The sequence below is a fragment of the Megalobrama amblycephala genome, linkage group LG4 (genome assembly GCF_018812025.1).
Source record: "Megalobrama amblycephala isolate DHTTF-2021 linkage group LG4, ASM1881202v1, whole genome shotgun sequence".
NCBI lineage: Eukaryota > Metazoa > Chordata > Actinopteri > Cypriniformes > Xenocyprididae > Megalobrama > Megalobrama amblycephala.
In genome coordinates this window covers 6,326,534-6,343,571 of record NC_063047.1, presented here as the reverse complement: position 1 = coordinate 6,343,571, position 17,038 = coordinate 6,326,534, and the positions used below count along the sequence as shown (strand labels likewise).

The window sequence follows — 17,038 nt, the reverse complement described above, 5'->3', positions numbered from 1 at the left end:
AATATACATATAAACTCAAATGTATACATAAATTGAAAAAAGAATTGAAAAAGAAAAAAACCCCAGCACAAACAGAGAAGGTGAAAAACATTACACATAGAAAAAAATATATTTGCTAATATATTTCAAAATATATGTACTTAAATATATTTTTTACAATATTTTTGAAAACATATATTTATATATATTATGTGTAGCCCAGCATATATTGCCCATGTCACATTTGAAAAAAAAAAAAAACTTTATTTGTTGTCTATAATACATGAACATATAACACGTTTGAATAAAAAAAAAAAAACTTTGACTAGTGCCAGACCTCTGAACAGGACACGTTCAAAGGTCTTGTGGAGTTCATGCCTCAATGCATCAGAGCTGTTTTGGCAGCATGACCTACATGATATTAGGCAGGTGGTTTTAAAATACCCCTATTATGCCTTTTTTAAGGTTCCTAATATTGTTTTGGGAGTCTCCTACAAAAGGTTTACATGCATGCAAGGTCAAAAAACACTTTTGTTTTCTCATAATATACATTTAATTTCACCTCAGTTCTCAATGATTCGTAAACGATTCCTTAGAAGCAGTTTGAAGAATCAGTCTGTCTAAACCCCTCCTTTCCGATAGCCTACACTGCTCCGACTGGTTAGATGGCCCAATCCTTTGTGCATCCTACCAGCATGAGTATAAATGCGGAAGCGGGTGCACTCACACTCTTTGCTGAGGAGACGAGCACATGGCCCGCACTCAGCGGTGGCACAGGAACTGTGGCGACAGGATGTAGGTCTTCATTCCCTCCTTCAGGGAACGAGGGTTACATATGTAACAGAGATGTTCCCTTTTCCCTTTCAGTCGGTCACTTTCGACGCAAGTCAGGAGTGAACTGACGAATTGGGATTCCTAATAAAATGCCACAGTTGCTGACCCTTCCAGCGCCCAGCGTAAGCCTCAGCATCCCCCCGCACTTTGGGTGAATGGGACCGGGCTTACCCCGAGAGAGTCTACTGCTGTTCTGCATGACCCAATCAGTAGGACTTGGATAACCCTGGGAAAGTTTACCACTAGGGGACGTTGCGGAGACCACATCCTACCCGAAGGGAAGTATTATGTGGGATACACATATGGACTGGCTGTGGACAGTGCACATATGGAAGTCCCTGGGATGGCTCCAGCCAACAGGGGGAGACACACCTGGCAGGGATGGCAGAGCAGACTCTGCCAAGGGAAAGACACTACAGGGAGGCAGGGAGACTACCGTGGAATATAAACATATGGGACCACCTTAGGGGTCGCAACATATGGCACCCAGCCTAGCACAGGTGAAGTAACGAGTGCTTGACCTAGTGACAGACACTCCGTAATGTCTGAGGCCGCAAGGGGTGGCAGTGGAACTCAACAGGGTTCACCAGACGGGGAACTTACTAGAGCAATAAGCGCTGCAAGCCGACACAAGAACGGTGGCTCCAAGCATTACTGGCCACTAGGGGCAAGCACATGGGAAGCAACCAGTTCTACACGGAGGCTATAGAATCTAGCGAACGTGTTGGGTGTCACCCAGCCCGCAGCTCTATATATATCTGTTAGTGAGGCACCGTGCACCAGCGCCCACGAAAAAGCAGCTACTCTGGTGGAATAAGCTGTCAACCTGAGCGGGCAAGGCATGCCTTGGGACCGATATGCTAAGTCTATCCAGTGGGCCATCCTCTGCTTGGAGACAGCCTTTCCCTTCTGCTGGCCTCCGTAACAGATGAAGAGCTGATCTGAGGTCCTAAAGCTTCGCGTTCTGTTCATGTACAGGTGCAAAGCGTGGACGGGACAGAGCAAAGCCAGGGCTGGGTCTGCCTCCTCCGAGGGCAGCTTTTGCAGGTTCACTACCTGGTGTCTAAAGGGAGTGGTAGGAACCTTGGGCACATATCCAGGCCGGGGTCTCAAGATGAAGTGAGAATCACCAGAGCCGAATTCCAGGCACAATTCGTCGACCGAAAAAGCATGCAGGTCCCCTACCTTCTCGATGGAGGCCAATGCAACCAGGAGAACTGTCTTAAGGAACAGAGTTTTCAACGCAGCTGATTGAAGGGTCAAAGGGTGGTCCCCGGAGAGCTGTAAGCACCAGGGACAAGTCCCAAGAGGGTATAGAGAGAGGATGAGGCAGATTCAGTCTCCTCACCCACCTCAGGAACATGACAATCAGGTCATGTTTCCCTAAAGACTTACCATCAACTGCATCATGATGTGCAGCAATAGCGGCAACATACACCTTGAGGGTGGAGGGAGACAGTCTTCGTTCCAACCCATCTTGCAGGAAGGAAAGCACTGACCTGACCAAGCAAGTTCGGGGATTCTCCTGATGAGAAGAACACCACTCGATGAACAGGTTCCACTTCAATGCATAGAGGGAGCTCTAGCAGAAGTGATGGTGTCTACCACCGACTGGGGTAGGTCACCTAGAACCTCGGCGTCCCATCCAGGGACCAGACATGGAGTTTCCAGAGGTTTGGACATGGGTGCCATAGAATGCCCCATCTCTGAGTCAGAAGGTCCTTCCTCAGAGGAATGGGCCAAGGAGGTGCTGTCGCGAGGAGCATGAGTTCTGGAAATCAGGTCCGGTTGGGTCAGAAGGGTGCAACTAGAAGGATCTGCTCCTCGTCCTCCCTGACTTTGCACAATAATTGTGCATGTAGGCTCACTGGGGGAAACGCATAATTGTGAAGGTCCCGGGGCCAGCTGTGTGCCAGTGCATTCATGCCGATGGTGCCCTTGGTCAGGGAGTTGAACAACTGGCATTGGCTGTGTCTGGAGTGGCAAACAGATCTATCTGTGCAGCCCTGAAACTCTGCCATATCAGCTGGACCGCCTGGGGATGGAGTCTCTATTCTCCTGGAAGCGGAGGCTGCCGTGAGAGCTCGTCAGCTGCACGGTTCAGCACGCCTGGGATGTGAATGGCACGAATGGCTTCATATGACTCCATAAGAGGAGATGGCAGGCGAGTTGTGACATGTGAAGGGAGCGTAGACCGCCCTGGTGGTTGATGTATGCAACAGTCGCAGTGTTGTCTGTACTGACCAGCACGTGCTTGCCTAGTAGCAGCCCCTTGAGGCAGCCCAGCGCAAGACATACTGCTAACAACTCGAGGCAATTAATATGCCACTGCAGTTGGGGCCCCGTCCACAAATCCGAGACTGCATGCCCGTTGTACGTGGCCCCCAGCCGGTGGTGGAGGCATCTGTGGAGACCGCAGCATGCCTGGACACTTGTTTCAGGGGGACTCCTGCCCACAGGAATGAAGGGTCTGACCACGGAGTAAGGGTACGACGGCAGCTCGGTGTGATGGCCACACGGAACGTGTCGTGTTGTCATGCCCATCTCGGGACTCGGCCGTGAAGCCAGTGCTGAAGCGGCCTCATATGAAGCAATGCGGCTGTGGATGCCATATGCCCCAGGAGCCTCTGAAATGATTTCAGTGGGGCCGCTGTCCTGCTCTTGAGCAAACTCAGGCAGTTCAACACTGACTGGATGCGCTCCTCGGTGAGGTGCGCTGTTTAGTTGACCGAGTCCAGTTCCATCCAGAGAAAAGAGATCCTCTGCACAGGAGCGAGTTTGCTCTTTTCCCAGTTGACCTGAACACCCAGCTGGCTGAGGTGACTGAGCATCAGGTCCCGAACGCAAACACCACATTCTCTGAGGGAAACAATGGTCGCCTCCGCAACCTTGGTAAAGACGGGGGCTGACAGGGACAGCCCAAAGGGTAGGACTTTGTACTGATATGCCTGTCCCTCGAACTCAAACCATAGGAAGGGTCTCTGATGAGGGAGAATCGAGAGATGAAAGTATGTATCCTTCAGGTCGATCGCTGCAAACCAATCTTGGGGACAGATGCATTGGAAAATTCGTTTCTGCATAAACATCTTGAACAGCAGCCTGTGCAGGGACTGATTCAAGACTCGCAGGTCAAAGATTGGCCATAACCCACCGCCTTTCTTGGGTACAATGAAGTAGGGGCTGTAGAACCCTGACTTCATATTGCCTGGAGGGACCAGCTCTATTGTGTCCTTCACCAGTAGGACTGCAATCTCCGCCCGAAGCACAGAGGTATTGCTCGCAGTAACACGAGTGAAATGGACGCCCCTGAAAATCGGGGGACGCCGGGTCGAACTGAATCGGGTAGCCGAGTCTGATCGTGCGGAGGAGCCAGTGGGACAGGCTGGGAAGCACTAGCCAGGCTCCCAGACTCCGAGCCAACGGGACCAGCGGCACAACAGAGGTAGTCTGTGATAGTCATGTTCCCACAATGAGAACATGAACAATCCACAAAGGCTGATTCAGCGTGCTGAAGGCACATGATACAGCAATTGTGGCCATCAGCTGGCAACGGAACAACCGCATCCAGTCACGCACGGGTGGAATGACATCTTGAAACAGACGCAGGGTCACACACGTTTAGCTCTTTTAGCAAGGAAAATAGCTCTTTTACTTGGTGCTGAAGCACACAGGGGAACAGCTGTGGCGCAATTGTAGGGTTTAACACCCGCAATGCGCTCTCACACCAAACCGGCCCAAATCGTACATTGCACTTTGTAAACAAAAGTCATGCTCCATCCGTGATCATTACTCCAAGTAATAAGCCAGACAAGCTGCATTAATTGACAAATTTTTAGACAATATTAGACCCACATCTGAATAGAACTACAGAAATGTAAGTTAGCCGGTTAGCAGGAGACATATAGACTAGTGTGTACTTTAACACAACATAACATACAAAACTAAGAATTTTGAACGATCGCTAGAAAATATAAACATCAATTATTAATCATACTTATAGTTTGAGATTCAGAGGAGCAAGCTGGTCCAAATAAACTGGGCATTGATGCATATTTTAAGACCAAGTGTTTTGTGAATCCTGCGTTTAACTCCCAGAGGTTTGAGAAGCAGTCGTCAGTAAAACACAACAAAAGATTGTACTGTTGTGGTATTGTTGAAAATATGCATTTTCCCTGCTGTCTGCATGTGCAATAAGTGGGCGGGCAATATGCTGATGTTTTGTCTTGATGTCACAATGAAACGGCTTGGGATTCGTTTTACAAACGACTCATTTAATTGAATAAGAGTTGACTCTTACTTTTGAGAGACAATAACTTTATATACGGTGCACTTTCAGATTTAAAACTTTGCAGGATGTTTTCATTCACTTAGAGCTATGTTACACACTACATGAAAGGTAATTTTCAAAAATCCATAATAGGGGCACTTTAATGTTGTGGCTGATCATTGTATTTCAGAATGTAATTCCTCTAACAAATTTTAAATGGTGTATACAATATCTAGCTTTGTTCTCTAATCCATCCACATTTGCATTTAGCCTAAACCTTGTCCCTGAAATTAATTTTGAAATATATATTTTTTATATATATGAAGATTGAAACTATATTTTACATTTCAAAAATGTTTCATTGAGCTTCATACATTTAGCATATATTTAAAATAATTTTGGCCATATTTTTATTTTTTATTTATTTATTTATTTATTTTTTTGCAGAATGGGTATAATGGACAGATGGACATAATTTCCTGAAAATAGTTATTATTGCAGAAGCTAAAGAAAAAAGTGTTATGTGTACACTTCTAAGTGTTATTTTTAACCGTTACCCCTGACATGTGCAGGTGCTGGTTTATAGGTTCTATATTTTAAAGAACTATAATGACAGTAAAACTGGTTTCTTATTTTTTCAGCAGCAGTTTATGGCACTTCAGGGGATAGCAGGGTATCAGGGCTGTAATTATCAGGCATGGTGTCACTATAGCGATGAGCAGTGTCACACGTTTAGCAACGGTGGCCCAATGTGTGCATTTTGTGTGTGTATGAGAGAGAGAGAGAGAAAGAGAGAGAGATGCTGAAAAGTGTGGTGTGTCAGATGACACATTTTCCCTGTTTCCTCCCCTGACACATGAACTCTGTTTTTTTATTTGAGTGGAAAAAAAACAACAAAATAAAAACAGTAATCTTTCTGGTTCTAAGTAGGCAACTGAGACTCTGGACTGTGGCCTATTCATTGCTCTTTTTTGATGTATTAATGTTTGACTCATAATCTTATCCCCCTTCAGAATTGTATAAACTTCACTTAAGAGCCACTGGGAGTTTACAGACAGAAACTGACTTGAAAATCTCAAGTTTGGAGACAGTTTAACTCAAGGCTTTGGTTTGTAGGTGTAGGTATGTTTAGAAGGAAGGTACAGCTCCTTCTCTAGGTGCCTGCATTATGTGGAAGTATCTTTAAATGTATAGAATGATTGTAGGTGGATTTTGTGCCAGTCTCTTGACAAACTTGACAGTGGTGTAGTGCCACAATTAAATCCTCTCATACACTGTAAAAAAAAAAAAAAAAAAAAAAAAAAAAGGTCAATGACTGTCGGCTACGGCTGCCAACAAAAACCTTAAAATTAAAGTAAAATATTCTAATTTAACAGAAATTTTCATTAAAATTTTTCTACAGAAAAACTGTTATTTTACAGGTATTCCCTGAATTATTACAATAAAACGCCTTCATTGTAAAACAATCTTAAAAAAAAAAAAAAATAGTCAAATGACTTTCAGCAATGGCTGCCGATCAAAGTCTGTAAAATAAATGTAAAATATCCTAATTTAAATAAAGTGCAAAACACTCTTACAGAAAAAACACTGTTTTACACGTATATCCTGAATTGTTACTAACAAAACACATTGACTGTAAAATGTGAATCTCTTGTATTTAACCAGAAAGAGCACACATGAATGAATTAATATAACTATATGTTACTGCCTCTGAAATAAAGCAACATGCAGCTTAACATCAATGTTTTCTGGCTCATCCTGGACTAAAGCACAGGCTCTACTCTCCAGCACAATGGTGACCCACAAAACAGACGATACAGACGAACCCCTTTAAATCCCAACAGAACATAAAAAACACTAACAGATCTCTCAAGATCTCAGCATCTTCACTTATTACAATCCAGACTTTATTTTATACTAAAGTTCTTATTGAGGATTAACAGAGGTTTAGATGTTGATGTTTTATTGAGTAAAATAATAAAGTTTGAAGTTACCGTTCTGGTGGTCAGTGCTTACTTCAGTTGGGCTCTTGACCCTTGACACTTTTCAACATTAGTATTTCTCTGACTGCTTTAACTGTGTGTTTTTGATACATGTTTGTTATAGCAAAAAAAAAAAAAAAAAAGCAAGAAAAACTCAGATCAAATGATGTTGGTCACTTTTTAAGTGATGGTATGATCATCATAAAGTGATCTGATTCACTGATACTAGAGTCCTGGTCTCTGACTGAATTGTTTAATATTAGCTGTAATTAAACATGCCAATACTACTGCAGTGCTATGACACTAAAACAATTTTATTAAATCATTATGCAGAAAATGTTGTGTCAAGGTTATGCAGACTCACACAGACATCAAAAATCAGCGTATGAATCTCAACAATGGTGACAAAAAAAAAAAAAAAAAATCAGATAAACTCACAACGTCACAAAAAAGCTTTGTTGATTGTCACCATTGTTGAGATTCATATGTTGATTATTGATGTCTCTGTGCTGAAAAATGGCTGAAAACATTTTCTGCATAATGACTTAAAAATCTGAATACCAGGTTATCATAATATGATTCCACAAGATTACAGTAAATCATATGAAATTAACAGTTAATCTTCTCAAAATCATCTGATCAGAGTTTCTCCTGCACTTTTTGCTACAACAAATGTACATTAGAATCACACAGTTAAAACAGTCAGAGAAAATCTAACATGGAAAAAGTCAATGGTCAAGAGCCCAACTAAAGCAAACTTTTTTTTCTAAATCTTTGTTAATTCTCAGTAAGTACTTTTGTATAAAAGAAATAAAGTCTAGACTATAATAAGTGAAGATGCTGAGATCTTGAAAGATCTGTTAGTGTTTAATGTTCTGTTGTTGCCAGTCATTTGAATCAAATCAGGAAATACCTGTAAAATAAAATAATTTTTTAACATTTAAAGAAAATGTTTGCACTTTATTTAAATTTGAATATTTTACTTTAATTTTACAGTTTTTGTTTGGCAGCTGTAGCTGCCAGTCATTGACTGTTTTTTTTTTGTTTGTTTTTTTAAAGGATTTTTTTACAGTGAAGTTATTTGATTGTAATAATTCAGGAAATACTTGTAAAATGACTGTGTTTTTCGGTTTATTTAAATTAGGATATTTTACTTTAATTCTTCAGGGGGGGGGGGGTTTGTGGCTGCTATTCATTTGACCATTTTATCATTTAACTGATTTGTTACTGTTTAATTACTGATTATTTTTGTAATTTTACATACATTTGTTTGTAATTTAAGAAAACAGAAAAAATACTGTATAAAAATAGTCAATTTTCCTGTAAAAAATGTTAATTACTGTAATTTTTCATTAATATCATAATACATAAAATAACAGCCGAGTTGTTCATTTACATATATTGATTTGAGTTTTGAGTATAATTTAAAAGAAAAGAAAATGACCGTAAAAACAAAAATCAGTTATTTTCCGTAAAATTTGAATTTTTTTTGACAGTGTAACTAGGGTTTGGAATCGTAAGAAATTTTCCGGTTCCGCCTAATGATTCCAGTTCCATTAAAATTATTAAACAACCAATAAAAATAGTAGTAAGGGGAAAAATGCACAATACTCAATCCAGACAGTCCTTTTTGTATTTATTATTCTTGTAAAATGAGTTTAACAGACTGTTAATCTCAACAAAATAGCCTAAGATGACTATTAAAAAGAAAAACATCAATACACAAATAAAATATATTGTTTAAATTATTATTGCCTTTAGTTATTATTTTGGAATGAATGTAGAAATGCTTAAAACACTAACTTGATGAGATTGACTTGGTTTTGATAAATAGAACATTTATTACAATACACTGTTAATGTAAAATTACAAAATAGAATTGTTTTCTTTTTTCTTTTTTGATGTAATGTAATGTTTATTTAACAAGGAAGATGTGTCAACGTTAAGAGTAATGCACATGAATTTACATTGATTCATAAATAAATAAAAAACGTGCCTCCTCATTTCAGAACACCACTGCACTCCACTGGTTTGTCCATATTTGATCCAACCATGGGTTGAAACAACCAAGCATTTTTTAGAATGTACGCTTTCTCAATAAAAATAAGAAATATTTCTTGAGCAACAAATCAGCATATTATAATGATTTCTGAAGGATCATGTGACACTGAAGACGAAGGATTATATAAATAAAATTATATTTTAAAATATATTAAAAAAATATATTAAATTGTAATAATATTTCACAATATTACACTTTTTACTGTATTTTTTTATCAAATAAATGTAGTCTTGAAAAAAATAAAAGACTGCTAAAACTTAAAAAAAATCTTAACCAACCCCACACATTTCAATGGTACAGTATATGTATGTGTGTGTGTGCCTCTGTAAAATCAGCAGACAAAGCAGATTTATAGCTGCTTTTACTGTTCCTATAAACAATACAAATGATATGATGATTATCAAATTCCACCACACAAACCAAAATCATGTTATTTTCCCTAAACGTTCCATCTGGTTTTGATTTTTGATTTGACTTTTCCATTTAGGTCTTTTATAAATTACTGGTAAATGGGAGCTCTGCTGTATGGGAATTTATGTTTGTGCAGTTTTACTTTGCATTTCTTTGGAGACAAATTTGTTATCTGCTAAATATGTCAGAACCTGCCTTTGTAGACATTCGGGCATGTGCTTATTAGAAAACAAATTCAGTTTTTTCTTATATTAAAATGCAAAGAGTTTCCTTTTATTGGTAGGGCTGTGGGTATGTTGGTAGTCATTATAATTAACTTAAATAAAAAAATGTATTGTATGTATGTCTGTCTGTGTATTGAGCATGGGCACTAAACAGTCATTAGATAAATGCATGAACTGTTAAAGAATTTTAATGACTTTATACATATTTATATAATCACGTGCGTTAACTCATTACTCACAACTCATTAGCCCTAGTAAAAAAATATTTGATCTTCATTTTAAGAATATTCATGGGTAGTAACAGTGAAAATGTCCTTTTAAAATGTTTTTATAGCTTTAAAAACCACTGGTAATTTTTGTAATTTGTCATTCTCAAACAGTCTAGTCTTTTTTCTCATTATATTTTTGCTCACTCCTTCTAACAGAACATGTCATATTTCAGGTCCACTTACAGCTCCAGCTCAGCTTTGTAACAGATGGCCTTACATTCATCTTCCTTGTGTATGCCATCTGTACAGTGCAAAGTAATGCAGTCTCTTTAGGATGCTTGACTCTTGAACTCTGACTGAGCCAACACACTGTAAATCCTTTGATGTCATCTTCATGTTCCTGAACACTTCCTGCAGAATCTTTCAGTCAGCTCTTGGGATGAATCTAACCTTGGTAGATTGTCAGTGTTGTGGAATATTTTCCATTTGTAGATGAATTGATGATGATCTTTCAGTGTGGATGTGACAGTGATGGACTGCAAAAGGCTTGGAAATGGATGCAAAACCCATTCCAAGACCAAACCAGGCCACATGTTTCTGATGTTTATATAATGCTTCCTAGTCTTTCTTTATGTTTTACCTGCTGAAAAAAATCCATCATTGCTGGTATAGGGTATATATTGCATGCTGGGACCAGCATGGGATACTGGTTTTCTGGTCCCCAACATGGGGTGCTGGTTGCTGGTTTCCAGCGTGTGAAGCAGGTGTGCTGGTTGACAAGCCTAAGGCATGTTTTGTGTGCTGATATGATCCCAGTAAGACCGAAACAAAACTTGTGTATGTGTTATTAAATTTTTTGGTGTGTGTTCATAGTTAAAAAATAATAATAATAATAATAATAATAAAAATACCAAGACAACAGAAAAGAAAATGTTGCTGGTTAGATGCACACAGCAAACAGCAAAATCCTCAGTGTAAAAAATAGCTCAGTTTTCATATTGTCCCAATCTATAGAGAGTAAAAGTAATGCTGAAGCAATGTTGCAGTTAGTGAAATAAAGTAGATTTACTCTACAAGTGATGATTTACCATTAGTGCTGACACCTGCGGTTAACAAGCAATCAGTGAAGATAGGAGAAAAAACAAGAATTAAAAAAAAAAAAAAAAAAAGAGGAAGAGATGAGATGAGCAGAAACACAAAAGTTGTTGAAGTCTGTTTGGAGTCACCAATATGGTGATTAGTGTTCCCTTTAGTTGGGCACTTGGCCCTTGACTTTGGTTAAATTAATTCTCTTTAAGCAATGGTTGAAAGTACATGCTATCTCTATTGCCTACAATTTTTCATGCTCCTGACTGCAATGACACATTTTACTATGTACACTTTTTGGAATCAGTGACTGACAGCTGTATTTTGACATGCGAGTTCCCAAATGAACATGAAAGTCTTTAAAAACAGCAACTTTCAATTTTGAACTTTCTTTATCAAGTTGTTATTAACTGTTGCATTGAAAGAGCTCTTCTCATAACCCCTGTTACTGAACAAACTGTGTATGTTTATGCTATTATTTTGCCATTTGAACCATGAGACAAATCCTTTGAAACGTTTAACCAGTTTGAATTTTTACTTTGTTATTCAAACTTTACTATTAATAATATAAACAGTTAATGTTCTACTTCAGTTCTACTTTCAAAAGAAGGAGCAAAATTAGCATAGTAAAAATACAAAGTAATAATTATATATTACAATAAATCATGTTTTAATCTTGTAATGTTTTTCCTTTACTTCATTAATGTGTTAAATGCTGGTAAACCAGCTCCGTTTTGCTTGATAACAGCATGACTATACTGGTCCACCAGCCAGACCAGCACTATACCAGCACTAACCACACTGCAAAAAATACTGTTCTTACTTAGAGTTTTTGTCTTGTTTCTAGTCAAAATATCTTAAAGTTCTTAAATCAAAAAGCATTTTCTTGACAAGTAAAAATTATTTTCTTGTTTTCAGGAAAAATAAGTCAAAATTAAGTAAGTTTTTCCTTAAAACAAGCAAAATAATCTGCCAATGGGGTAAGCAAAATAATCTTATTTCAAACCAAGAATAAGATATATAATCTTGTTTTCAGTTTGGATTAAGATTATTTTACTTACCCCATTGGCAGATTATTTTACTTGTTTTAAGGAAAAACATGCTTAATTTTGATTTATTTTTCCTGAAAACAAGAATAATTTGTTCTTGTCAAGAAAAATGCATATCTGTTCATTTTATCTGACTGTAAAATGTCATTTTTCAATGCTCCTTTTTATCATTTTGTGTCGTCTATATATCTAATTCAGTAGTATTTTCACATTGCATTTGATGAAATTAAAATGCAAACACAAAAGATATAGACAAGTACAAAAATCAAAATACCAAATAATGAGAAAAATCTTTTAAGAACGTATTTATTTTATATCTTTTTTACTAGTTTAAGTATATAGACCTCAATCAGTATTCACACAATAAAGGTGAAAAAAATCCTAAAAAACAGTATCTATTTACATCTACACTGTGCATTATTTGGTTAGTTTTTAGGGTTTATTTGGTTTTGTTCATTTGTTAAATGTTTAGTGGTGCAACTGAAGCCTTGATCGTCCTGTTTCTGTTGACAAAAACAAATAGTAGACAGCATACAAGTGTGGTTGTAAAACTGTCGCACATCTGTTTGTGGTAACCGAGCTACTGAACAGAGCAGATGGTAGCGGACAAGCGGATTGCCCCAGCCCTCTTCCCTGACACGTTTGAATTCTGTCTCTGTAAAAGCACTTGAATAGTTCACCTTTCAGACTCAAATGACACCGTGGGTCAATTTACAACTTAATGCATCGCTTCCACATATTGTCATGCTAGCACTCTTCTTTTTCTCTTCCTTTCTCTTCTTTGTGGTTGTGTATGTTGTTATTGTTGTCTTCATTAGTAAAGAGCTCTGAAATAATGAGTCCCTGGTGTAATGTAATCAGCCATAATTTTGCAAATAATCGCACATACTCCAAAGTTGTGATAACCTTACCTAGCCTCTGCAAAGTATATAATTATTGTTTCTAGATTGGCCTCTAAAGGTTAACAGTTTTTGGCAGAATTAAGAGATTTATTTTGAACATACCACACATTAAACAAGCTCACCACATTAAATGAATGAATTTTTTCATAATAAAATCAACAATTTCAAAGCAGGGACTTTCTTTAGCTTATAATCACATTTCTCCATAAACAAGTATTCCAGAGTTCTTTGTTTATTATTTAATTTGTTACTTTGTTCATTCTCACAAATGGTTCTGTCACTTCATGCCTATGTTTAAACAACTTTTAAGACTGAAAACTTATAGCATCTAGTTACTTACAGTTGCCAAAAAGTCCTAAAACTGTTTTTCTGCCTGTGAGTCTTTATGCACAAATCTGTCATTATGGCTTAAAGTTCACATCAGTCAAAACTTTTTTACAGATTCTGAGCGGAGCCCGGAATGCCAAAACTCGTAAACAAAACGCTTTCTCTCAAATGACGGTAAACTGTTCACTTATCTACTGCATTCGCTATTGAGCGCTGGCTTCTCACTCATCTGTAAAATTTTAACACATTCACCTCGTTCGACCATTTACTCTTCCAAGTCTAAGAGGATTTTGTCAGCAACGCCATTTACCCAAGTATTAATGCACCTTCAGAGAAACGCCGTTAGATGATTTGAAAGTTTTGATTTCACCCAAAGGAGTCACAGTTTCACTTTAGAGATAAAAGGATGTTGCATCTTCTCTCATGGCCGGACTTTCTTTATCTTTTTAAGAGTACTGGATATGGACTTACGCTTGTTTGAATTGCCATCTAAAGCCATCGCAGTGCAGAACCCGATTGGTGTATGTGCCACAGTCCGCACTCTGAATATTACAGAATATGTAAAATTATAGGACTTTCTTACAATTTTCAGTCTGTCTACAGCCTATTTGAAGCTGAAGCAAACACAGATATAAGCTTTAGATCTCAGTTCTACTACATACTGAAGGTACAGGAGACAGCATTTTTCAGCAGCAGCTTTTGTGGTATTTGCCATCTACATTATATTTTTTCTTGTATTTGCTGGGGTGGCAGGCAGATGTGTGTTTTGAAGAGAGAATCACGATGGTGGCATCTTTGGCACCTTTCCACAAGTTTACCGTAAACCCATAGGCTTTTGGTAAACCACCTCAGGATAAAGTTGTAATCTTACTCTCTCCCCTTCTCTGTCGCTTTACCACACTTCATATTAGACCACAAGCAGAGAGGCTCCTGTCTCTCGTCAGCAAAATTGGAGCCTTCTTTTTGTGGGGATTTTTCACCTCTGTCATTTTCACTTGAGTTTGTCCTCTTAGCCAGCAATGAAGAGCTTTTTAGGCATTTAAATCAGCGGCCTCACAAACGCTTCAAGTTGTTTTTTTGGCTTTTTTGTTTTTTAATAGAGGCTGTTTTTTTTTCCATTTTGGATCGGTGTCTGTAATGCACCATTAAAGAGTTGTAAATCATCTCAACTGATAGTCTTTCATTCCTCACCCTAACGTTGCCCATTGAATAATGAGCATCTCTGATTTATAATTCAGAGTGAAGACCGTGAGTGTTAAGAATCATAACGAAGCCGCAGGCACTCACTGGAGCAGAAGCAAAACTGTTGCTACTGTAGCGACTAATTAAATCGCTCATAAACTCTCTCACACACGCATATTTACATCTTCATTTCATTCACATTATTAGCAGCAGCCTCAGAATACAGATGGTTTTAATCTGTAGTGCATAGTTAAAAGAGAGCGGAAGATGGGTGTTTCTGGTGAAAGAATGCACATCCGCAAGTATTAGGAGAACAATGCAAGTTTTGCACTCATGAATGTCTTTCTGCTCCACGTTACTGAAATACATCAATGCAGTTACGCTAATCCTGTCAGGTCCTTTGTTGTAATGTCAGTCGAGGGAAAAGCACATTGTCTCAGGTGTGTTTTGCAGCAAGTAATCTTTCTTTGTGCTGACTGGCAGAAGATAATGTGGCATAGAGACTACCTGCTGCAGTGTAGGTTTAATCCTCTGTTGTATAATAGAGATATTCAAGAACAGAAATAGGATCATGCCAGCCTCATTATTCAGAGACCACCTGGTTCATTGGCTTCTAAATAATATGTGCTAGATAAAATAAAGATGTGTTCAAGATTGATAATGTTTTTTTGTGGAGGTTGAATTTACAAAGCAATACTCCCACTCTGTTTATTACAGTATTTTGCTTTTGTTCTGTGCCGCAGCCCGCAAGCTGAGGAAGATTGGACAGATGAAAGGTCCGGAGGAGGTTGGCTGCGTTCAGGGCCCGTCAGAGACAGTCCAGTGCCTGTCGCCCAAGCCCAGCCTGACGTTCCACTCGCAGCTGATCTTCCTGAACATCCTGGAGGCCATCGAGCCAGAGGTGGTGAACGCCGGCCACGATCACGCTCAGCCTGACTCGGCGGCCGCTCTCCTCACCAGCCTTAACGAGTTGGGAGAGAGGCAACTTGTCAAGGTAGTGAAATGGGCCAAAGGACTTCCAGGTAATTTAAGCACGTCAAATTGTCATAACATTTTTTTTTTTTTTTTTTTTTTTTTTGTTAGAAAAGAATTATTAATCTATTAGCTTATTTAAAATATATATTAACAAATAATAATTTTACAATAGTTACAAAAGGTCAGGATATTATAATGAGCAAAAAGCCTCATTAACAGAATACACTTCAAAAACAATTACATTTCTTTATAGTTTTAAGTAATTTGGTATATTCTTTTATTTTTATTTCTTTGAAAAAAGTTTTTAACAACACTGCTCATAATTATTTGAAAAACTTTTTTCTACCAAATCAGAGTCCTGTGGTGCAACAAATAAAAACATAAAACAGCAAATGAAATCACAGAGAGGACCCCTGCAGACCCTCATGACTTTGTCAAGGTTAATAAGGCTCTTAAAACATTAGATCATTTCACTTTTTATGATAAGACAAGATTAGTACAGGTTGTAAAGTGTCATGTGATGCAACCAAACACTTTATTTATATATACGCAAGTGCTGTTCGAGCAGAAATGAGGCCACTGGAGCGATTGCTCATGTGAGACGAGCGCGACACACGTCTTGAGAGCAGTGGAACTTTTATTATGTCGCACTCGCCGCTTCCGCTTCTTCCGGTCAAGCGTATGTGGGGTAAAGCAGCTCTGTTTTATCATATTAGATATATTTGTGTTTCGAAAGTTGTTACAGTGCTACTCTGTGATTGCTCGGCAGGTAAATCAAGAAAACAAGATTTAAACAATAAGACTTACTGTGTTGAGCTATTAAAACATGATTAGTTTTCTCTGGATTTAAACATTGGGATAATGTAAGTACACATGTCAACAAAATATCTAACATTTTTCTAGTGTCTTTTGGATATTTGAATCCAAACATTTTAAAATCTCAAATTGAGAATGATATAAATGATATAAAGTTGTTGTTTTTTTTGTTTTTTTTAACATATGAATACATTTGAAAGCAGAATATATAGAAACTAAATAAAAAAAAAATATGACAGAATAATATAAGAATGAGATGAAATTCCTGCCTGTTGATTAAAATCAGGGAAATGATTTGGTTATTTTTTTTCACTGTGATGTAATTATGGTTTGTATTTCCAATTGAAAGGCTTGACAGTAAGTGTTGTGTAATCTACTTCACTCTAATAGCTTTGATAAAGGACATTTTGAAAAAAGCAAAGGCAGACTTCAATCCCATGTAAAATGCAACTATGACAAACCATTAAAAAATAGCAGGAGGGAAAGGGGTGTGTCTTGACACAAACAATTTTTTGAACCTCATAGTGTGACAGCGTGTGACTGGTTGATGGAATCAGGTTGATGTGATTGGTTGCGGTTCTCAAATGTCCTTTTATTGATAGCAATAATAAAACTGTAAGGCCTGGCATTTTAATCTGCACTGAAGCCAATGATAAATCTGTTCAGGTGAAAGTGAGATCAAGTTTTAGCCCAGGAACGTTCAGCATGTTTCCCCTTTGTTTCCTGAGAGCAG

At 38.1% G+C, this 17,038-nt stretch overlaps 1 protein-coding gene across 1 annotated transcript in view; it reads left to right on the top strand.

Annotated features, from left to right (window-relative positions):
• Window positions 1-17,038, top strand: part of ar (androgen receptor) — a 123,617-nt gene that overhangs the window by 98,332 nt on the left and 8,247 nt on the right. Inside the window, exon 4 of the mRNA XM_048187037.1 lies at window positions 15,258-15,536. Coding sequence (XP_048042994.1) covers window positions 15,258-15,536 — 279 coding nt within the window. The remainder of the gene's footprint in view (window positions 1-15,257; window positions 15,537-17,038) is intronic.